We start from the raw sequence: 24,628 nt of genomic DNA on the forward strand, positions 1-24,628 counted from the left end.
TGCCTCTGCATTTCCAAATCCTCCAGGCATCTAGTCATAAAGAGGAGAATTTCTCTGGTGACACAAAAATATCCTTATTGCAAGCATGACTGTCACATGAATGCCTTTTATTTCCTTTGCTAGTGAATCCAATAACAAAGATTACTTTGATAGTCAGATAATCGATCCAGTTACAGGTGTGTTTCTACCACATAATGTGGACAGGAATTTTCCAACTATATATAAGAGGATACAATGTAGTATGTCACAATGTTTATAAACACACAGATATCCATTAGTTGGCATTTTCAGAAAGGATAACAGGCAGGAAAGATGTCAGATGACATGATATGGATCTAGCGTATTCCACCAGGAAAATCAAATCTAACATATTTAGAGATGTGGCATGAGAATGAGGCAAATAGCTTTGGAGTGGTTGAACAGATGGTTGAATACTACACTTCCACCCATGAAGAATATTATGTCACTAGGTTTTCCTTGACCTCAAGATTGATGCTTCTATGCACCATGATTAGAGGCACTCCTGTAAGGAACAACTAATTCTCTTCACATTAATCCCGTAGTCTAGTACCTTACATAAGTTTTCTCTCCTCTGTGTTATTCCATTTTCTTCTTAATATTTACTGTTTATTACTTTACGTCTCCAAAAAACATTCACTATTTTAACTTTACATGTTATTTGTTTTTGCTATTGCTACTAGGCAGAGAAAAATATTTTTGTTTTTAAATGAAAGTGGAAGATGGAGCTGAAGGGATGGCTCATGGATAAGAGCATGGGCTGTTCTTTCAATGGAGCCTTGTTAGATTCCCAACATCCATACATTGACCTCAGCATTTGTAATTCCAGTTCCAGGTTATGCAAAATGCTCTTCAGGACTCTGCAGCACAGACACACATGTGGTGCATAGAAACACAGGCAAGGCAGAACAACTTTATACGCTTGGAATTCTGTCCTTTAAAAATAGACTGAAGTAGAGAAAACTGAGACTGAAAAAAATTTCAAGGGAGAAATATAATTTTGTTTGTTACCTTTTATTTCTGTGTTTCTAGGTAAAAGCTGAATTATACATGATCTGAAAGGCAAAGTACCCTTATAGATTACAAAATACAAAAATGCATTATTTTACAGAAAAAAAAATGTGTATCAGAGTCATTATGTGCCTTGGAGAATATATACATATGCTTTTGAATTTTGCTGAACTTGATTAGAGTGGGGGGTAGGAGGATGTCACCTGAAAAGCTGAGTCTCTAAGATGATTGCCTTCATTAATACAATGAGAAGAACATTAGAGAAGACCTTGGAAAACTTTTACTTGCAACATTTTCTTTTTGGTGCATGTGTGTGTATACATGAATATATGTGAACTTTATATTATAATATGATCAACATCAATTTTAAATGCAAGGGATCTGAGATTCTTTGCCTTACAAAAATATATGACATTTTAAACATTTTAAAAAATGTTATTGATTCTTTGGTGGACTTCAATATATATATATATATCTCATTCAATTGTAATCTATAGTTGACATACTAATTCACTATGTGGAAATGAATAAATTCATTGTGATATCAAGTTATATGATACAATTGAAAATGACTGATTACTACAAACATATTTTGGGGAACATGTACAAACTGTCTTTGCTGATCTCTTTGTTTTTATGATGAAACTTCATTATCTATCACAATAGTGTTGAAAAAGCACCAGAGTAAATAAAATAAATTTATTTCTACTGAATCAAAGACATACTAACCATTCAGTAGAGTTTCATTTTTACCATTTCCAAAAGTTTGAACAGACAATTCTAACGGCAATACAACCTCAAAACTTGCAGTAGTTTTAAATTTCACCTTCATAAAATATGTTTCTTTTTCATTTTGTGTTATGAAAGATAGACATGATCAAATTTGAATTTGAATTTTACTCTGTCTCATCTATGAAATACTTCTTCATTGAAAAGTACCAAAGTGCTTTTCTCCCCCTAGCGCAGCCGACTCAGCACATCTTCGTGGAGCCGCCTTTGAGGGTCTCTGTTCCCCAAGATGGGGTTCGTGAAAGTAGTCATGAATAAGGCCTACTTTAAAAGATACCAAGTGAGATTTAGAAGGCGGCGAGAGGGTAAAACTGACTACTATGCACGGAAACGATTGGTGATCCAGGACAAGAATAAGTACAACACACCCAAATATAGGACGATAATTGGTGTAACTAACAGAGATATCATCTGCCAGATTGCATATGCCCGCATAGAAGGGGATATTATCTTCTGCGCAGCATATGCACATGAACTTCCAAAATACGGTGTGAAAGTTGGCCTGACAAATTATGCTGTAGCCTATTGCACTGGCCTGCTGTTGGCTCGCAGGCTTCTGAATAGGTTTGACATGGACAAGATCTATGAAGGCCAAGTGGAGGTGAATGGAAATGAATACAACGTGGAGAGCATTGATAGTCAGCCTGGTGCCTTCACTTGCTATTTGGATGCAGGTCTTGCCCGAACTACAACTGGCAATAAAGTTTTCGGGGCCCTGAAGGGAGCCGTGGATGGAGGCTTGTCTATCCCTCATAGTAGCAAACGATTCCCTGGTTATAACTCTGAAAGCAAGGAGTTCCATGCAGAGGTACATAGGAAGCACATCATGGGTCAGAATGTGGCCGACTATATGCGCTACCTAATGGAGGAAGACGAGGATGTGTATAAGAAACAGTTCTCGCAGTACATCAAGAACAACGTCACTCCAGACATGTTGGAGGAGATGTATGAGAAAGCTCATGCTGCTATCTGAGAGAATCCAGTCTATGAGAAGAAGCCCAAGAGAGAAGTGAAGAAGAAGAGGTGTAATTGTCCTAAAATGTCTCTTGCCCAGAAGAAAGACTGGGTGGCTCAAAAGAAGGCAAGCTTCCTCAGAGCTCAGGAACAGGCTGCTGAAAGCTAAAGCAATTTTCTATGAAGATTTTTTCATAAAGACAATAAACAGATTGATAAAGCAAAAAAAAAAAAAAAAAAAAAAAAAAAAAAAAAAAAAAAAAAAAAAAAAAAAGAAAGAAAGAAAGAAAAAGAAAAAAGAAAAGTACCAAAGCTTTGGTACTTATATTTTAAATGCAGGCTATAAAATAAATTATTTATCTTTATACTTGATAGTTTAACATTATTTAAATCAAACACTTTGACACTCATTTTAATGAAGGCATAGATGCATAATGAATTTGTAACTCATTTTATAAAGAGTCACATGCTTTACCCACTGTCATATAAATAAACAGAAATAAGTCAAGGGTGTTACGCTACATCATTTTTGGGCTAAATAAAGCAAAATATATAACAAAACAACTGTGTGACAAGTTGACTGTTTTTCTAGTTATTATGACCTACAAAAGTGAAAGGTAAAAATAAGATAAAAGGTATATATTTCTTTTTATTGAACACCAGATTTCCAACAGAGTCAGACAGTAAATTGTTGACTGAATTAAAAGGTAGAAATATGAAGGAATGATCTAGCCCTGTTTTCCCAGATCTTTCCTGCATCATTTATTCTATAGGTCATCCTTTGATACACATTTAAGTTCTAAATATAAAATAATTTTGAAAGCACCATTAGATCAAATTTCCACCATCTTTTAATTATAATTTTAAAACTGTTTCATGTCAAAATATACATTCTAGTGTGCTACAGCAGGGGAAGAGTTAAAGCATGGACAAAGAGTGCTGGAAATGATGTAAATACATGTATGAAACTCTCAAAAAGATGCAATTAAACACATTCAAGGACTCTGTCTACCCATCACAGTATTTTAAAGTAATTGTGAGAACAGTCAGAATATTATTGAGAAAGATACAAACACCAAGGGAAAAATGCTTATCTCTATTTTATCCCAGTGGATATCATCACTTTGATCACAGACAAATTTAGACACAAGACTTTATTTTTTATGGCCTTAGTACTTTCACTTGGAATTTGGATCACTTACTAATATTTATAGGAATCTTATCTATACTTTTCTTCAATGCATTTTTCACCTCCTTATTTCTCAAGCTATAAATTAATGGGTTTAGCATGGGGATTACCACAACATAAAAAACAGCAGCAAATTTGTCTGTATTTAGGGAATGGCTAGATTCAGGTTGTAAGTACATAAAAATGATTGTCCCATAATATATGGCAATAGAAGACAAGTGAGAAGCACAGGTGGAGAAGACTTTCTGCCTCCCTTCCCCTGAATGCTTCTTTAGAATTGCAGACACGATGAATAGGTAGGAGATGAGAACAATGAGGAGAGAGCAGCACACATTGAACCCAGCCATGCTCAGCAGCATCAGTTCCTTGACTTGAGTGTCGGAGCAAGCTAGAGCCATGAGAGGAATGTCTTCACAGAAGAACTGGTTCACTAGGTTGGAGTCACAAAAAGATAAAACGAATGTGGTCACTGTCTGAATAAGTGCTGTGACAAATGCATAAATGTATGTGGTAATGGCTATTTGAATGCAGAGTCTCCTTGGCATGAGGATTACATAGAGCAAAGGGTTACAGATGGCCACATACCTATCATAGGCCATTACAGACAGCAGGAAGACTTCACACACAGAAAATGTGGTGAAGAAACACACTTGAGCTGCACATCCATAAAATGATATGCTTTTAATCTCACGCAAAAAATTCACCAGTGCATTTGGTGTGACACAGGAGGTGTAACAAAAATCAACAAAAGCCAGATGGCTGAGGAAAAAATACATAGGGGACTGAAGCTGTGGACTGATTTGTATTAACACAACCAATCCTAGGTTACTCATGACACTAAACAAGTAGATGACTAGAAGGATTACAAAGAGAATGACCTGAAGTTCAGGATCTTCTGTAAGCCCCAAGAGGATGAACTCTGTCACTGCTGTATGGTTGCCTTTGGCCATTCAATACATGTAGAGAGTTTTATGATCAGGCCCTTCAGATGATACCTTCAGAGTGATCTTGATTCTGTAAGAAAAAATCCAAGTTTATATTAAAAGACAATAATGAAATATTTCAAAAGTGAACTCTGATTTGCACTCTGTAGGTAAGGTTTTACTTGCATGGTAATAATGAAACGCTCTAAGTAGAAACTCAAAGGTGACAAGTTCTTCAGGAAGTAAAGCATAAGTGCAAATCTTCACTTACTGCTTTATTACATGAAATAATAATCTTGCATTAACATTTACAAAATAAAGTAGAAAGCCGAACTTATTAGGAAACTACAGTTCCACCGAGTTTGTACATAATTCCTTGAACAATTAAATTAAATATTTTGTGTATAAAAATACTTACTATTAAGAAATAGTGGTGTATAATGAAGGTCATCAGACAACATATTAAGCATATATATCTCTAGGCTTTGCAGTTAGGAACATTTATTGAATTTCTTCTATTTTATATCTAAGAGTTCTGAATTTCCTTTTCCTATATGTGGTATTTATAAATTTCAAAAACCAGAAAAATAACAATACTAATTTGAAAATCATATACCCAATCTCCATAGATACACACACATATGAATGTGTATGAATAGTTTTCCCATTATAGATAAATAATATGACAGTAATTATTTTAATAATATAAAATTTGGTAATATTAGTTTACCTTATACTTTCAAACATTCAGTGTCAGAGGGAAAAATGTCAGTCATTTTTGGAGTCTCATTCTTCTAGATTGTTCTATGGTTACTGGAAAGATGACAGAATAAAATTCTTCCTTTAACCATGGTGGAGGATGTGCTGTTTTCATTTATATTATTCTTAACATCATTTCAGTCTTCTCACCAGCCTTCTAAGTTGACAGTGCATATAACATATATGTAATTTATATAGAATCTGCAATGTTTAGAAGGAAAGAATATGTGACCTTTTTACTAGAAATCAAAATCAATAATACTACCTTACATCTCTGTCTATAACTGAGGAAAGAAAGCACTGGTTTCCAGAAAGGTCTATAGGTTTGTTTACTCATTTGGAGTTTGGGGATAACAGAGGAAATGATGACTTGGATAATACCTGAAAAGGTTATAAATGCTCAGCACCCTTTTAAAACCCAGAGACTGATGAATTATTTTATCAGGATATGCTAAACATTTGTACCCATTGCTTAGGAAGCTAAAGAACTCCTGATACTTCATATGATCCAAGAGCTGAATTGTGAATCTTTGATTGTTTAATGCCCTAGGAGCTTTTTAGGCCAATACACACACACACACACACACACACACACACACACACACACATTTTCAGATTCCATACCACTCACCCTTACCCACAGCCACACCTATATTGTAGGTTTACACACATGCATGTGCGCGCACACACACACACACACACACACACACACACACACACATTGTTTAAAGAATAGGTGTGACAGCCAATCATGTATCACTCACTAGGCCAAAGACCGAATGTAAAGTTGCAAAGATATCACAAATTTAGAAGCCTCTTTTTTTTTTTTTTTTTTGTCTTTTCAATTTCTTAATATTTTGTTTGTTTATTTTTCTTTTCTAGTTTGAAATTATAATGGAATTTCAATATTTCTCCTTTTAATTTTTTCTCTCCAAATCTTTGTGTATACTTCTTGCTCTGTCTCAAATTTATGTGCTTTTATCACTAGTTATTGCATGCCAATATGAATATACATATATATTCCTAGATATAATCTGTTTAGTATGTATAATTTTACCTGTATGTATTTTTTAAAGACTAACCTAATTGCAACACTCTCTTTGCCAGTGAGAGACAACTATGATCTGGATTTTGTGTTTATATATTTTCTATATAATACCTATTAGTCATTATATTGATTAGTTTTGTCAGTGTATATGAGCAAACTTATATAAATAAAATCATTTGTTCTGAATGAATGAAGCAAATCTCATTTATTTGCTTAATTATCAATCACCAACATTTTTAATGATATTGTTGCTGTGAAAACCTGGATTTGCACTTGATAAGTTATAGTGCTGGTTTTTCATAAATGTGGTAAATTACTGCTTTGCAATATGGGATGCCTCATAGCAAGCTTTTTTTTCTCTTCTGGGTCTGTTTCTATGATGATCATCAGTGTACTGTACAGTTTATTGACACCTATGAAAATCATTAAATACTTGTCATATCTTCAACATTTTGCTCTCTTTCTTTTACTATTCAATATGAGACCATCCAATCAAGTACAATCTACAGATAGTTTTTCTTATCCTGTGATATTCTATGTCTGTTTATTACAAGCAATATTCAGTGTACCTGGCAAAAATGGTCATATAACACACACACACACACACACACACACACACATACATACACACACACTAAATGGGCTATCATTTGAGATGTAGCTAAGATATAGATGAAAATATAATAGAATGATGAGACATAAGAGATAATAGGAAGATAGATAGATAGATGGATAGATAGATAGATAGATAGATAGATTCATTATTGGGAAAACTAATAATCAAGATACTTTCCAGATAATTATTCCTGTTTTATCCTACTTCAGTCAATAAAACCAGAACACTTATACAGAACTAAAGAATAAAATTAACATTAAGACTGATAATTTTGTAAGAAATAAATAAACATGAAGAACTTTGAGTCAGAGAACATCACATAACATCAATCTGAAGAAAAAGTGTGAAGATTAGTTCTTTGACTATGTAGAAGTAAATGAGTTGACAGTGTTCACAGAGTGTTAAGTTTCAGAGATATCTGTAGATACATTTGACTTTGAATTTCACCACTCAGAATTTCTTATGTGTGTGTGCTGAAAAAAACCTAACCTCTGTTTTTGTTGGGTCTTTGAGATTTAACAGATTGCCAATACACAAACATGAAAATTTGACAGTAGATATTTGAAAAAAGTCACTATTTCTCAATTTTGTTAGAGGCCCTGATAGCACATATTAGAAAATCTGCTTTCTCTGTCAATTCAGTATTATCAAACACTCAATATAAATGTTGGGACTTGAAAGAAATATAAGACTACTCATTGTATAATGCAGTTCTCTCAGTCTTAAAGCTGTATCTAACCTCCTTTCTCTAGAATAATCACAGACAACTTACATTGTATTTTACAAATACAGAGGAATGCTCATTAATTTCTCTCTTCACTCACTTTCTTGATTTCAAGCCCTATACATTCTTGTGAATGAAATATTATGACAAAGTGCTAAATATCATTAACATACCTCATATTAAGTAAGAATTGGACTAAAAGAGAAAAAAATCTACTGTTTAGTCAAAAGTAAAATATAAAAATACCAAGTTCAGTTTAATAGTTCCAGCATGTTCATATATATTAACCTTTGAAATTATTCTTGATCTCATGATATGGAACATATTCATTAACCTTTAAAAGTTATGACAGTTGATTATAGTGATTACTTATATCTTATTGTTCTATGCACTTCTTATGACCTGTTGAATAATTCAAAAGAATACCTGATCCAGAAGAAGAAACAAGAAAACAAATCATTAAGGAAGACTCCAAATCCAGTAATCCAGTTCTTTCAGTTGTGTTGACCACTCTGAACACAAAGCCTGTATCTCACAGCATGTCTGCAAGTTTTGAGAGTCTGTAGAAAATATAAGTACATATAAAGGTTCATTAAAACTCTGAGGGGAATTGGAGTTTCAGTAACTATGATTTGCGAGGAAAAGGGTATTTTTTTTCAATAGACAATTATTTGTCTTCTGAGAATACAGTTTCCGACTAGGTATTAGTCCCTTGGAGAGACTGAAGTCTTAGGCACATGGTACCATGTCTTTGTGTTACTTAAGCTGTCCATTGTGAGCTGCATATTTTCTGACTCATAGAGGTTCAGAGCTGTACACACAGAAGCACAGCACTGCCCAGTGACATTGGTCTTGACTCTGTCCTGAAGGCATGATATGACTCAAAATTTCAATTCCTATGGCATAAGTATTTTTATAGGAAAACAAATGGCAAAAAATACTTTAGCCTAAAAGAAAGATATTTTCACATATTATGTATGTGCTGCCAAGAGAGACTAGCAGTATTAATGTTAGAGATGAGAAGTTTACTGTTCAATATTGTAAAAAATTAGATCTCTCTCTCTCTCTCTCTCTCTCTCTCTCTCTCTCTCTCTCTCTCTTTTCTCTCTCTCTTCTCTGCAAATGTTGAACAGGTTTGCTGTAGCCCATTATAAAAGATAAAAAGATATGTGTTGCATCAGCTCAGAGGTTTTGGCTGTGACTTCACTGTTTATGTTCATTTGGTTCATTATACATACTCCTGGGACTATTCAATGCAATGGAAAATGGAGGGACTTAAGTGGTCATGCTGACAACTCTTAGTAACTGATTCATTGTCTTCAATATTATATCTCCTGTTAATATGCATGAAAAAAGTACTAGACTCATTTGTGAATTGAAATATAGGGCAAAACTTCATTGCTTTAAAATTATTTTTTCTTTTTGATGATAAAATAGGAATGCTGATAGGGACATGATGCTCTCTTTCACAAAGCTACATTACATTTTGTTATGCTATCTATATCATACCTCAATAAGAAATGGAAAGTCTTTCTACTGGTTACATGGCCTATATTATTTCAACTACTGTAAGTACATTAGATTAGCATATAATGCTTTTCTCTAGGGATTGTGTCCTCCAACTATATTTTTAAAACATAGAATGAGAAAGACATAACATGTGCTAAGAGTCATATTAAAACATATTTTAAAGGGTTACTTTGTAAAGGCCAATCAAGACACATATGACAATAAAAAGTCATATCCAATTCTTTACATGAATGTAACTGAAGTATAGTAGTTCTGTCATTAGTAAGCAAAAAATTTTAAATTAATATGATAAGACAGTTTTAGAGTTTCATATGTGCTTTCAAGAAATTAGAAAAACAAGTAAAATTTAGGGTATTGCTTTTCACCGAGAATATTACTAGTGTAAAGTAAGAGTACTGAAGTGGGTGGAAGAAATAGTTGAGTATTTCTCTGAGTTCTAGCAGTGACCTTACAAACATTAATAATTATGAAGAAAAGAATACATAAGTGATCTTAGGGACATAGGAAAAAGTCAATTTAAAGCCAGAAAAGGAGTTGAATACAGAATGTGGTGGAAAAGGGACAGGGGGAATATGAGTGTTGAAATATCTTTTGATTATAATGTGAACCCCAGGACTGTGTTATTTACTGAAAAAAAGCAAAACAAAACAACAACAACAACAAAAATAACCTGTTTCTTGCTGTGTTGTGGCTCACCTTTAGCATATACTTTTAATCCCTCTAGCTGGAATAAACGCATACCCTTAGTATACACATTTAATCCCAAACAATTAAGGTAAACTGAGTTTGTAGAAGGAAACAACCAGGTTTGAAAGTGATATCTCATTGAATGGAAGACAAAGCAATAAATCAGAGAAACATTTGACAGAATAGTATATGCCTAACTTTCAGGAGAAGAGAAAGAAATGGGAAGCTACTTAAGAAAGCAGTGCACTAAGAGAAGAAAAGAGGGGGCAGTATTACCAGAACAGTTTTACAGACTGTTTGCAGAGAGAACAAGCTAGAAATAGATTAAAATAGATCAAACCAGACAATGAGAAGGAGCCAGAAAATTAAAACAAGACTGGCAGAGTTAGTTTGAGGCCAAGCAGGGTAATTTTAGAGAAGCTGAGAGAAGCCAAATTGAATCAGTCAGCTTGCAGTGAAGTTTGAGCCAGAACAGCTAAGTTGAGCCTGTTAGGCAGAGATCAGAAAGAACTAGGAAGGGGTTAGCTTATTCAGCAGTATATTTCAGAGGCTGAAAACCTTTAAGACCTAGATAAGATTATACAGAGGCTAGAAGCTTTCATTACTAGGCCTAAGTTATCAGACAGAGGCAGTATGCCTCAGAGATGACAAGTACAACAGGCATATAAAAGTTTAGAAAATGAGAAAAGGGATTATGTTTAGGAATAATGACAGAGCTAAATATAAAAGAAGGAAGTAGGCAGGTAAAACAACAAGAGCATGTCTGAAAATAAATCACATACCATTAACTAGCTAAAAAGAACCTATTATACATGTTTATGTATAAATATACACACATAGTTTTAATAAATTTTTCTCAACTGGACTGAAATGTTTCCTTCAAGAGCCAAAGATGATGCTCCCAGCTAACTATTGAACTGATCATGGGGTTCCCAATGGAGAAGTTAGAGAGAAGACCTAAGGAGCTGAAAGGATTTGTGGTACCATGGTGAGAGCAACAATTCCAACCAACCAGAGCTCCCAGGGTCTAAACCATCAGCCTGAGAGCACATAGGAAGGGACTCATGGCCCCAACTGTATATGTAGGGAAGGATGGCCTTTTAGGGCATAGATGGGAGAGGAGATCCTTGGTCCCTTGAAGGTTGGATGACCCAGTGGGGAATTCGAGGGTGGGAAGGTGGGAGTAGGTGGGTAGGTAGGTGTACATCTTCATAGAAACAAGAGAAAGGGAGATGAGATAGGGGGTTTCTGGGTGGAGAGGAAATGGGGAAAGGGGATAACATCTGAAATGAAAATAAATAGAAAAAAAGAGCCAAATATCACTTAACTAAGACCTCAATTGAATACATGAGAATATCTTTCAGTTATTGGATAGGACTGTCTAAGAGACTCCCCAAACTATACACTTTTACTGTTGCTCTTTGTTGCTCTGAAGAAGATAAAAATAAGTCTCTGTTGCTGGTGACACTATGCATGACAGAAATAAAACCCAAGGACCCTTGAGTTGGAACTGACCAGAATGTCCCCTCTCCAAAGACAAGTTTCATAGTACCAGAAAGCACTAGAAAAGGTCCCAAAGGAGGGAGATAACCAATAGCTCCATTCAGCTAAGATGCTAATGAACCACACCAATGACCCTCATGGCACAACAACCCTAAGGGTACTGTAGTGGAGTGCAGTCTCAATGGATGCAGCTACAAAACTCTCCTGCACCTGAGCCTCAGAGAACATCGTGGAAGAGGAAAAGAAGACAGAGAAAGATTATAAGAGCCTGAGGATTAGGGAGTTTGCTATGAGATCATGTCTCCAAATAACATCAGAAAATATACCCATAGACTCTCACTGGATAAGGATTATGGCAATGAACATGACAATCTAAATAGAGAAAAGCCTGTGAAGTCTCAACCTTGTAGAATGAACTATAGGCAGGAGAGGTGGTCTTTCCTAGAGAAGAATAATACACTATTATTGTTCATGGTATGTAGTCATCCCTGAAAACAGACAGACAAGTAACATTATACAGACTAAGCAGGTGATATTTACAAACATATTTCTATACACTCAAACATGCATACATGTAATAACAATTAGTGAAAAAAGAGTACATGGACTTGAAGAAGAGCTTGGAAGGATATGTGGAATGGTTTTGATAGAGAAAATGGTAGGGATAAATGCTACAATTATATTAAAACCTCAAAAGTATAATTAAAAAACAAAAAGGAAAGATTGACAATTTAAATGTTTTTTTGGCAAGTTAGACTTTGCTATAGAGGCTTATTATCCAAATATTTTTTTCACTGTTGTTACAAAAACAGATTTCAAATTATTATATCTAATTTTGTATATAAAATAACATCTTACATTGAAAATTTCTCTATATAGGGAAGATGTTTTTTATAAATACATGTATTAATAAGTAGACATATTTTGGTATATATACTACATATAGTATATCAATAAGTAGTCTTTTATTGGAAGAAGATAGAACACACATAGTCCATCAAGTAATTTTCATAATTTCATGACATAAACATTTGATTTCTACTGATAATTAATTTCTTCAAGGCATCCTTCACTTCCTTGTTCCTTAGGCTGTAGATCAAGGGGTTCAACATGGGGATGATCACTGTGTAGAAGACAGAAGCCATTTTATCTGTGTCTAGAGAGTGGTTAGAACTGGGCTGCAAGTACATAAAGATGAGGGTTCCATAGAAAATGGTCACTGCCATCATGTGGGAACCACATGTGGAGAAAGCCTTACGTCTACCCTCAGCAGAACGCATCCTTAGGATGGCAGAAATAATGAAAGTGTAGGAAATAAAAACAATGAGAAGAGAGGAAATGAACATGATGCCAGCACAGACAAAGATCCATAGCTGTTTGGAGTGAGTGTCTGAGCAGGTTAGCCTAAGGAGAGGCATGTCATCACAGTAGAAGTGATTGATGGTATTGGAGTGACAATAGCAGAGGCGAAAGGTGAGGATGGCATGAAACAGTGCGACCAGAAAGCTGTAGCTATAGGGGGCAGCTACAAGCTGAAAGCAGATTCCTGGGGACATTAGGACCATATAGAGTAGAGGGTTGCAAATGGCCACATACCTGTCATAGGCCATGGAAGCCAGGAGCAAACACTCAGCTGTCATAAAGGCTAGGAAACAGCCTAACTGAGCAGCACATGCATTGAAGGATATCATATTTTGTTTGTACAAGAAATTCCCAAGCATCTTGGGTGTAATGACAGACGAGTAGCAGAAATCAACAAAAGCCAGGTTGCTGAGGAAGAAGTACATGGGTGTGTTGAGTCTCGCATCTGTTCTAATAATCAAGATCAGTCCCAGGTTGCCAAGTGTTGTGAAAAGGTAGATGGATAAGAATACCACAAAGAGGGGCATCTTCAGCTCCTCACGATCTGTGAGGCCCACAAGAATGAACTCTGTCACCTGGGTGCAGTTTATCTGAGCCATGAGTCTTTATGAAATCTGTGCAGAAGTCAATAGAAAAGATTGTAACCAACATTTTGACAAGAGTATTTTATCTTAATGTAGCGAAACACATTCCATGTTAACATGAAAATTATAGTTGAATTTTAAAGGGCTTAGCTCTTTTGGAGTCAGAGCAATAGATGATCATGAAGAGGTTATTTTCTGGGAAATGTTTCTCTCCCTCCAAACTGATAGCACGAGAGCAACCAGTCCATTGCTTCAGTCTTTTTCTGAAGTTTCCATTGATTACTGGCCACTCAACATTCGATTTTTGAATATTGAAAACAAATACTTATCAGGAAATAATGCCATGCATATAGTTAAAAGGATTTTATTCCAAAGGTATCACTATACTTATGTAACAGAAACTGTAGTTTGTTTCCATGAAAACATACAGAATTCTCTTTTATTCTTTGTCTACCACGTATCATAGAGAAATTATGATAGCCAACTACATGTTGGGAATCATAAAGACCCTATTTTTTTCTAAGAGGTCCTGATCCCAGAATAAAAGAAACTTTCATTCTGTGTCTCTGTCCTTGTCCAGAAGCAGAAATGGCAAGCCCAATCTGGACCTTTAGTCACTGCCTGTAGTCAAGAGCGATCTTTCTCTGAAACTAACTCTTCTCTGTGTTGTGGTTATCAGTCCTAAGGTCATCCTGTCTGAGTATTCTGTGTTCTCGTTTGAATTTGTCTAATTTGGCTCTCTGCTGACCTTGGCCCATTCCTCTCTCTGTAAATAGTTCATAGGATGTTATATTTCTAAATAAACTTGCTTAGAGTAAGTCAACAGCTTATACAAGACTCTCTTGTCCCAGCTATTGTATTGTGCCTGATCCTCCATCTTTACACTGGATACCTTACTGTTTAGGGCCCTTATTCTATGTGTTTCAGTCACTTTCATGTTTGTAGTTGTCTTAGTAATGCATATGACTAGCATGATGACAAACACTCTGATATGTTTCTAGCATATTTATTTCTGCTTGGTGCATGACAATAATCTGTTGTAAAATACTCATACAAATGAAAAAAAAAAGATTCTCAGAACATTTCAGTATCTGACAGAACTTTTGAATTCAAAGCTGGGCTTCTAATAAGCTCCAAGGTATTTCATGATTATATCTTCTTTATGGCCTCATCTCTCCCCTCAGCAGAGCTCATACTAAAGAGGACAGAAACAATGTACACACAGAAGAAAAGGATAGTCAGAAGGAATGATCTAAGTGTGGTGATGCATGCCTGTAATTCCAGAATGTAATAGGTGAAGGCAGGAGGTATCAGGCATTCGAATTCACCCTCATTTGTATATAGAAAGACAAAGAGCTATCTCTCAAAACACAAAATAATAGTGTGTGTGTGTGTGTGTGTGTGTGTGTGTGTGTGTGAAGAGAGAGAGAGATAGAGAGAGAGAGAGAGAGAGAGAGAGAGAGAGAGAGAGAGAGAGAGAGAGAGAAAGGAAAATGTTGAAGTTTTGTTCTTTACTGTCTATTGTAATGCTAAGTGCACGGGGACAGGGCAGGGGGTCAAAACCTTGAGTCTGCACATTGCCTTTGCACCCCTGCATGCAAGTTAATTTTGATTGGTGAATAAAGATGCCAAAGGTGGACAGAAGAGACATATGTAGGGTTTACCAGGCTTGAGATCAGTGAGGAAGATGAAGAATGTGCAGGAGAGGAGGAAGGAGAAAAGGCCATGTGTTGAGTCAAGAGAACATGGATCTGAGGACTCCCCAATTGGAGCTAATAGCAGCTCAGATAAAACATAATAAATAGTAAGTCATAACTTGGATTATCGATAGGAAAGTAGATTTTAACAGTATTGAGGGTAGGCAGCGCCCAGCTATTGTGTGGCTTAAGGCTTATTGTAAATATAAAGGCTGTGAGTGTGTCTTTCATCTGGGGAACTCAATAACCAAAGGTAGGGTAGAAACCCTGGGCCAGGATTTTTATAAGTTTCTTCTACAGGAAAATATAAACAACAAGTAAACAAGATAAGCAGAAGGGAGGAAATGGATATGAAAAGAGCACACCCAACAGTCAAAGGAGTAGAAAGTGTTCGGCCAATAATTCTCACCATTGCATGTCTAAAATGTTTCTCCGATTTTTTGCGACATACAGTTACAAAGTAATCTTCATATGTAAGACATATTACATGCTCCCACCCACTGCATTTATACATATTTTAAAATGACTTTAATTAAAAAGTGCTACTGCTTCCCAAGTGATTTACTGCAACTTACAAAGTCTTGTCACTTTTTATGTGACAGGTATACAGAAACATAGACACACACACACACACACACACACACACACACACACTATATGATATAAACTATATCAACATTATTTCATCAGTATTGTACTTTAAGTGCAGTGTCTCCATATATTTACTTGGACAATGTTCCTATTCACAAGATAATATAACATACATATGCATATATGTACCTGGTACCTAATCTTGTAGATCTCTCTCTGAAAAGTTGAGATCAAATTTGAGAAATGGTGTTATAGACATTAAATTCAGAAAATATTATGCAAACACCAATTTGCAGCTTCTGTTTTTCTTTCTGACTAACATATTGAAGTAACTCAGAATGGTTTTATATGATAGTTGTTGTTTAATCTGAGATGTTTATAGGGAAAGTACTACACGATACATAATTATTTTCAAAGTTTTCTATTTCAATGTATTTTATAGAAGAGAGTTGCATTATAGGATTTCTAGAGATGGCTTGATGCCTAAAGTATTTGTTGGGCAAGCTTTGAGCTCAGATCCTAAGCATCCACATTAAAGCCAGGCCTGGTTTAAGTATGCACCTGTACTCCTAGCAGAGACACAGGAGGATGGAAGACCATCACTGACCAGTCAGTTTAACTCACATTGAAAGCTTTAGGTTCTCGAGCAAGGGACTTTTAAAATTCATATATTTTACTTTGATATGAATAAACAATGTCCAACTTTTAATTTAAGGAAACAATTTCAAATATAAAAAGAAAATTATGCTTTAGTTTGTAAATCTGCTTGATGATGGCATAAAAATATTTTTAGACATGATTTAGTGTTGGAAATGTATTAAAAGCTGTCATTAAACATGTAAAAATATTCAAAATTATACATTTTATATACTATTAAATACATATACAACTAAAATAGAATAAGAATAAACTTGATTAAACTTTATTTCCGAAAAAACCATTTTAAATATAAAATGTTTCATTCTGAAGACTATTATAATTTTCAATTTTAAAATATTTATTTTATCATTAATGTCAAAAACTGTCCATTGAACTTACTTGGAAAACATGAGGTTTTACTTCCTTGGCAAGTAATGTTTGGGGGGCAACAAACTATGGGCTTTTATTGGTGTCTCTATCCCAAAGGATCTACTTAGAAGAATGATGTAAGAAAGGTTATCAGGGAAAATTATTGTCTATGCCCCATAGGTATCCCAAGACAAGTGAGAGATAATTAATATAATTCTTTGGTTTATAGAAAACACAGATCTTAAACTCAATTTTATCACATCATTTCTCTAATATTCTGATTTCAGAATTGTCGTTTTTCTCTGATTTCCACTGTCATACTATTAGTTGCTTAGTAACCCTGTTTATACTTATCATTGCAAAAGATATAGGAATTATGTTATAATACTTCTTAAAATTTGCATATGATTTGGAAGAGCTAAGTCCCAAGAACCTATTTCAGAGGATTATTAAAAATAAAGTTCTATTTTTATTAGAAAGAACCTTGATCATGTTTGGACCTGTGGATTCCATAATAGAGATAAAACCTATTTTTTGAAAGTGTGAAAGACTATATCTATAATGTAACCTTTATAAATCTTTATAAATATAGTACATCCATAGCATATAGATTAAAGGTGAAAAAATGACATGATATAAATCTTCCTACCTAATTTAATCATTCTTTTCTACTAAAAATCAAATTCTATGGTGGTAAACATTATGCCAATTCAAAATTGGATATTATAATTTTTATAGTGTTTCATTTGTTAATGACAGAAAATTAAACTGAAATAAGCCTGAATGAAACACATAATTGCTATTCTGTAACAATATAATTGGACTCTAGCTAGCTCTCAACCTGATTTGTAACAATGTTACACATTGGACAAAATTCAAATTGTGTAGACCATTCCTCCACCAGTCTTTCTCTAGTAGGTCTAAACTGAAAGTAACTGCCAAGAGTTGCAAAAATGATTTCAAACCTTTTTTATTATTCAATCTGTAAATTTATGGCATTTTTATTGTAGTACAAACTGAATAAAAACATCTCTAAGAACAGAAGGCAGTTTTTTGGTTGTTGTTGTTTTATTTTTGTTTGTTTTTGTTTGTTTGTTTGTTTGTTTTTCGAGACAGGGTTTCTCTGTGTAGCCCTGACTGTCCTGGAACTCACTATGTAGACCAGGCTGGCCTTGAACTCAGAAATCCACCTGCCTCTGCGTTCCAAGTGCTGGGATTAAAGGCATGTGCCACCACTGCCTGGTGATGACAGCTTTCAATAGAAAAGCTTTCATTGAATGTGAGGAAAGGAACTAAAAACACTGTTTTCTTACCTTTTCATATAAAATTCTTTTGAGGCTTCAGTATTTTAAGAAAGCCAATAATAACTGCAGATATACAAGAACCCCAGGTATATCTTACTATTCAATAGGCAGTGGACAAAGAAATGTAAATTAGTTTCCTTGGAGAACTTAAAATTCTTTAGCGATAAGGCCCTTTAAACCCTTGGTGTATGGAAGATAACTTTTCTCCCAGTTTTGATATGAAGTTAGAAGCCTAAATTATAAGGGTATGTTTTGCTCCACACTATGAACATCCTTCAGTCATAAACATATGAAATGTGACTTTTATATTTGAATAAAATAAATCAGCCAGTAGAGATAGTACCCAATTTCCCAATTAATTGAAGATGAGCTATATGTGAAATAGTTTGTTTTAAATCCATTCGTTTTCATTTTGAAAATATTCATATACTGGGAAGTAAATGCCTTTACCAAATGAAGCAAGAAAGGCAAGATTAATTTATTGGTTCCCTCCAAGAAACACAGGTCGTCTTAAAACAAACAAACAACACGGACAACAAAAACAAAAAACATAGGGAAGCCAACAGGCAGAGTACCATTTTCTTAAAATTACCTGCTAGAGGTGCTACAGTCATTATTTTAAAGCCAAAAGAAGTAAAACATGTTGAAGAAAGGACAAAGATTATATTTTAAAAGGCCCAGTATAATCTTATACAACAAAGACCCTCCTCCAAAGGTGCCAGTGAGTTCATTTTCAATTGATCTTCTATTGCTGGGCATGTGGCCTATCCTTAAGAGTGATTTATTTCCCCAGTGAGACTCGCTTGGATAGAACTATTTTTTTTTTCATTTGCAAGTGATTATCTGTTGGAGATAGCTTCCAGGTTTGGGATGAGGCCTTGTGTCCACTATTTCTTTCAGCACTAGGACCCCATCTGGTGCAGAATCATGCATGATCTTTGCATGCTGTTTCAGTCTCTGTGAGTAGATATGTGTGTCAGCTCTTTTGTGTCTAGAAAGCCTTGTTTACTTGGAATTATCCATCCTCTCTGACTCTTACACTCTTTCTGTTTCTTTTTCTGTGGGGTTTTCTGAGTCCTGAATGGAGTAATTTGGTAGAGACATTATTTTTATTTTTAATTAAGTATAAGTTTTGTACTTCTCTTTCTTTACACTACAGGTTTTGTGTATGTTATGGCTTCTTTTGTGTTTTTATGGGACACCTGAGCATGAGAATGAGTAAGTTTCTACATCTCTATCTATTTCTTGTGCCTTTTTCTTGGACTTTTTTCCTTATGTTCATTTGTTTTATCCTGTTTCAATTTGTTTGTTTTTCTTTCCATTTTATTATATTTCATTATTATCTCTTTGTTGCCTATTTTTGTTTTAATTAGAAACAGAGATGGGGTTCACTCAGATAGAAGGAAAAGTGGGGAAGATTTGGGAGGAGTCAGGGGTGAAGAAACTGCAATCAAAATATATTGTATGAAAAATTATCTATTTTCAGTAAAATAAAAAATAGTAAAAGAAAGAGAGCATATAGAAATGGTTTTATAAGGAAGAGATCTCTATTGAACAGGTATTAAGTATATGACATTAAATTCATTTTACCAATACTGGGAAGAAAAAAACTAAGAACAAAAGTCTATGTTTGTTTATTAAAATCATTTTCTTAGTTCTCTAAATATAGAAGTCTGGTTTCTATTGTCCATGATTCTCTTCAGGGCATCTTTCACATCCTTATTCCTGAGACTGTAGATCAAAGGGTTCAACATGGGGATGATCACTGTGTAGAAGACAGAAGCCATCTTATCTGTATCAAGAGAGTGGTCAGAGCTCGGCTGCAAGTACATAAAGATGAGAGTTCCATAGAATATGCTCACAGCCATCATGTGAGAGCTGCAGGTGGAAAAGGCCTTACGTCTTCCTTCAGCTGAGTGCATCCTCAGAATGGCAGAAATAATGAACATGTAAGATACAGAAACAATAAGAACAGAAGAAATAAATGTGATTCCAGCACAGGCCAAAATAGACAGCTGCTTGTAGTGAGTATCTGAGCAAGTTAGCCTGAGAAGAGGCATGTCGTCACAGTAGAAGTGATTGATGATATTGGAATGGCAGTAGGATAGGCGAAAGGTTAGAAGAGTGTGAATCAATGCCATGAGGAAACTATAGCTATAGGGCACAACTACAAGCTGAATGCAGATTCCAGGGGACATTGTGACCATATACAGTAGAGGGTTACAAATGGCTGCATATCTATCATATGCCATGGAAGCCAGGAGCAAGCACTCTGATACCATAAATGTGAGAAAGCAGCCTAACTGGGCAGCACATGCATTGAAGGATATGAAGTTTTGATTATATAAGAAATTCCCAAGCATCTTGGGTGTAATGACAGATGAGTAGCAAAAATCAACAAAAGCCAGGTTGCTGAGGAAGAAGTACATGGGTGTGTTGAGTCTTGCATCTGTTCTAATGACCAAGATCAGTCCCAGGTTGCCTATTGCTGTAAAAAGATAGATGAATAAGAAGACCACAAAGAGAGGCATCTTCAACTCTTCTCGATCTGTGAGACCAATAAGAATGAACTCTGTCACCTGGGTGCAATTTATCTGAGCCATGAGTCTTCAGGTCATCTGTAGGAGGAGTAAAGAAAAATTCTTTACTGTATGTAAATACAATATTTATATACAGCAAATGTATTTATACTTTCACTGTATTTGTACTTAATGTATTTATACTTTGGATGACACAAGACCTTCTTAGTATTTTATTGTTTCCTAAAAAGAAAGTTTGTCCTAATTTTTCCAATATTTTAGAGATTGTTATGTTATTGGGATGCTGAATATGGGCTAGGTTGCACAAAGAGTCAGGAGGAATCAATTCATATTGTGGGAGGGGTTCACTTTCTTTGGTGGTGTTGCCACAGATAAATTCTTCTTCCTTCAGTGACTAACTTCCCACCCAACCTCACACAACCAGTTCTAATTTATCTCAATAGACCATATGCATAAAGAAGATATGAATGGAAGAGTGGACCCATTGTAAAGAGGTGACATTTGGGGAGGGGAAGGACATAGTAGGGTGTTGATCAAAAGGAAATGAGTATAATTCATTCTATATGGTGGTGCATGCATTTAATTCCAGCACTCGGGAGGAAGAGACAGGAGGATCTCTGAGTTGGAGTCTCTACTGTTCTAAAGAGCAAGTTCCAGAACACCCAGAGCTACATAGAAGAATCTTGTTGAGAAAAAAGAAAAAAGAAAAAGGAAAAAAGAAAAAAGAAAAAAAGTTTGAAGCCATCAGAAAATAAAAATGAAAAAATAAAAACACAGAGGAATTATTTAAATAAAATGAATATTTCCCTTTTTTCTAAATTAATCATTTATTTAAAACTGAGCAGTGAAAAAGTCCACATTAGGCTATTTTTAGTTTAAAGATTTTGCTTACTACATTCATATAAATTTTCTTGATTTGTTAAAATGTCCTAGCCATGATTATATATATTTATTAATATTTATAAATATTAAATATATTTACAAAGTATACAACCTCTTCTGCAGTTGCAACACTGTTAGAGTTTCATCTTGTCTTTGTAATTGAACATATACAAGTTCATATACCCATACGTTAAGGTAGAAAGAAGAGCTATCTGAGAAGAGAGTGGGAAAAAAAAAAGAAAGAGCAACGAATGTTGATGGGAATGATCAATGTATGTGCAACACTGGAATAGAATTGTCATTTGGAAACACATGACTTATATGATGCACATACTCTAAAACATAACTTAAAACTGTTTTATTGCTCTAATAGTGTTATAAATACAGTTTTGTACTTTCCCTTATTTATAAAAGTTATTTTATATACATACTCTAGCTTATAATACTACCTTAAAGATATCTTCATAATGCAGAACTGAAAGTAGATGACATTACATAAGGCACAGCAATTGTGTTTGTTTGTTTCATTTTGTTTTACTAAGTCTTAATAAAAATATCCTATTTTATGGGTATTTTAAAGATGAAAAGTCCAAGATAAAATATAATCAGTGAAATAGCATCCAACAATTGTTTTTTATTATCGTCATATCTTAACGTTATTTCTTACTCAAGACTCACACTTATGTTCTAAACTGAATATAATATGCTTCCTTACTCCTGAAAGTCCAAATTGAATACAGGCAATATTTGTTTAGAACATACCAATATCTCTATCTACTCTTTCTTTTTCTTTTCACATTTTTGGTTTCTTATGAGAGAAAATCTTGCCGTTTAACCCATGCTAGTCTCAACTTTATCTTCCATGTTCTGGGATCATACATGTGGATCATCTTATGTAATCTCTAAAGTACAAGACAAGGAGATGGCAAAAGAAAATGGTTGTTCTTGTAATTTAGTTGTATTATCTGAAATAGCATTTGTATTTGTTTTCCAAGAGATTTGAGCTTTTTTATGGATCAATTTATAAGTCATATCCTTTTGCATGGTTTTTAGGTGTATTCTTTTTAAAAGAAGATTTGAGCTGTGCTGTGAACTTATTATTTTCCTGTTGCACTTGAAGTTGAGAAAACTTTTTTTTCCTTATTAACATTGCCTAAATTTCATAGTTTTACATATCTAAATAATATTACATTTCATTTTTCTTCAACTACTTTGTTTTTTTAGCCCCCTCACTCGCTTTCTCTATTAACTTTTTATCTAAAAAAATAAGTTGCTATGAAAACCTAGAAACTATTTTAGTTTTTCTAAAATTACTCCATAAAAGTAAATACATTAGTAAAATAAGAGTATTTTAGTAGTTCTTACCTGTATACTTAAGGCATACTTTTTTCTTTGTAAAGTCTATTTAGGGTCATATTAGTGACATTTGTCTAATATGCTCAGTGTTAATGTGAAGTAAAATTATAGGTACCTCAAGGATAAAATTCAATTTTCACAGGGATTATAATTTGGTTCAATGTGAGCTCTGTTTTCCCTAATGTTGTAGCTTGCAAATGGGCTATTTATTTGATGAATTTATACTTAATACATCTTATATTATAACTTGTTACCATATACAAAACCTAAGGAAACCAGAGAAAACACTCTTATCAGTTTGTAAAAAAAAAAAAAAAATCAACAAAAACAAACAAACAAACAAACAAACCCTGTTTTATTGCAAACAACTGTTTTGTGTCATACTTAATTTCATCTTGTACTAATTCACTCAGATACTCTTTCAACCTACCCAGGTAGGATGTTCTTCTATGTCTCCTCATAGTGGGTGCACAGAGTAGTTGGCTGCATGGTTTTGTTGTGTCTCTGTCCCAGAGGCTCTTACTCCAGAGAATAAGAGAATGAGATCAGAAAACATGAGTCTATGTTCCAGTGGGAGATATATTCAAAGAAATTCTTGTCTCTGAAGAATTTATCTATAGTTTTGCCTTCAGTGTGGTGTTTTTACAAAGGTTCTGATAACTTTTAATAATGTCACTGTAACTAAACAATGTCACTATGTCTTTTTGTGTTGAATTAAATAGTATCTTTTAATCTGACTTTGGAAATAAGGTGAGGACTTTAAACATTTTTTTCAACAAATTCCACTTTATGTGAAGAAAAAAAGAAAAAAAACAAAGTGCATCTAATTATTGGAAGAAATTATCATCAACAACTCTTTATGTACAAAGCATTTTGTAAATCTCAGTGCATGTACTTTGTTTTAATGGGTAACGTCAGAAGATTGTTTAACATAAAATTTTAAAATGTGGATGAAGGCTAAGCACTTCACCCTCAATATAATTAAACATATATTCTTGCAAACAAGAATACTAAGCATAGCACTTACAGATGACTTTTTTATTTTTACTTGTTTTTAGCATGTAATACTGACAGATACTAATGCGTTATATATTGTATTTTAATATACAAATGCACTGACTAAACACAGCCTCCTACTATAACTCTGGTCTGTCTCCCTTCTTTACGTCAGGTAATAAGTTTTCTACTTTCAGTATAAAAATATTTTGAGCTGTACAAAGCTTTTATTTAGTCTGTAAAAATATGAAAACATTTCTAATAATGTGCTAATAAAGGCTGCATAAATAAATATGAAATGACACTTTTTAGATTGACTTTTACTCAGTAAAGCTAGAAACAAAAAGAACAGAGTTGAATGTTTACCAACTTTATACAGTGATTCCTCTTTCAATTTCTATGAAGGGCTTGCTGTATTAACATTTAGATTACAACCACAGGCTCAGAAAGGACAAAGCCAATCTTCTGGAACCGTGAATAGAAAAAAAAAAAGGAAAAAGAAAAAAAAAAGCCAGTGTGAACTTCTCGGTGAGCAATGACCTTGCCCAAAGTCCTTG

The 24,628-nt window shown here is 34.3% G+C and overlaps 3 protein-coding genes and 1 pseudogene across 4 annotated transcripts; 1 reads left to right on the plus strand and 3 right to left on the minus strand.

Annotated features, from left to right (window-relative positions):
* Positions 1 to 2,020: 2,020 nt before the first annotated feature.
* Positions 2,021 to 2,982, plus strand: LOC117703519 (large ribosomal subunit protein uL18 pseudogene; annotated as a pseudogene).
* Positions 2,983 to 3,403: 421 nt separating this feature from the next.
* LOC117703518 (olfactory receptor 5AL1-like) lies at positions 3,404 to 9,175 on the minus strand. 2 transcript variants are annotated; one of them, XM_076929011.1, is made up of 3 exons: positions 8,458 to 9,175; positions 5,615 to 5,697; positions 3,404 to 4,975 (listed from the first exon to the last, which is right to left on the minus strand). In XM_076929011.1, exon 3 carries the CDS (start codon positions 4,909 to 4,911, stop codon positions 3,967 to 3,969), a length of 945 nt encoding a protein of 314 aa, XP_076785126.1. In that variant the 5' UTR covers positions 4,912 to 4,975; positions 5,615 to 5,697; positions 8,458 to 9,175; the 3' UTR covers positions 3,404 to 3,966. The 2 variants fall into 2 exon arrangements, with proteins under 2 accessions (XP_076785126.1, XP_034351105.1); XM_034495214.2 differs by having other exon boundaries at positions 5,615 to 5,844.
* Positions 9,176 to 9,406: 231 nt separating this feature from the next.
* On the minus strand, positions 9,407 to 17,051 carry LOC117703517 (olfactory receptor 8U9). Its single transcript, XM_076929012.1, has 2 exons — positions 17,024 to 17,051; positions 9,407 to 13,727 (listed from the first exon to the last, which is right to left on the minus strand). Exon 2 carries the CDS (start codon positions 13,710 to 13,712, stop codon positions 12,768 to 12,770), a length of 945 nt encoding a protein of 314 aa, XP_076785127.1. The 5' UTR covers positions 13,713 to 13,727; positions 17,024 to 17,051; the 3' UTR covers positions 9,407 to 12,767.
* A 2,760-nt stretch (positions 17,052 to 19,811) lies between these two features.
* Positions 19,812 to 23,533, minus strand: LOC117703777 (olfactory receptor 8U9-like). The gene is made up of 2 exons (XM_034495607.2): positions 23,506 to 23,533; positions 19,812 to 20,915 (listed from the first exon to the last, which is right to left on the minus strand). The coding sequence occupies exon 2, from the start codon at positions 20,898 to 20,900 to the stop codon at positions 19,941 to 19,943; it is 960 nt and encodes a 319-aa protein (XP_034351498.1). The 5' UTR covers positions 20,901 to 20,915; positions 23,506 to 23,533; the 3' UTR covers positions 19,812 to 19,940.
* Between the last annotated feature and the right edge of the window lie 1,095 nt (positions 23,534 to 24,628).

This window comes from Arvicanthis niloticus, chromosome 2, assembly GCF_011762505.2.
Source record: "Arvicanthis niloticus isolate mArvNil1 chromosome 2, mArvNil1.pat.X, whole genome shotgun sequence".
Taxonomy (NCBI): domain Eukaryota; kingdom Metazoa; phylum Chordata; class Mammalia; order Rodentia; family Muridae; genus Arvicanthis; species Arvicanthis niloticus.

What these genes read in the sequence shown, in the direction of transcription:
- LOC117703777 (XM_034495607.2), bottom strand. Translation starts at nt 20,900, where the DNA reads ATGGCTCAGATAAATTGCACCCAGGTGACAGAGTTCATTCTTATTGGT.
- LOC117703518 (XM_076929011.1), bottom strand. Translation starts at nt 4,911, where the DNA reads ATGGCCAAAGGCAACCATACAGCAGTGACAGAGTTCATCCTCTTGGGG.
- LOC117703517 (XM_076929012.1), bottom strand. Translation starts at nt 13,712, where the DNA reads ATGGCTCAGATAAACTGCACCCAGGTGACAGAGTTCATTCTTGTGGGC.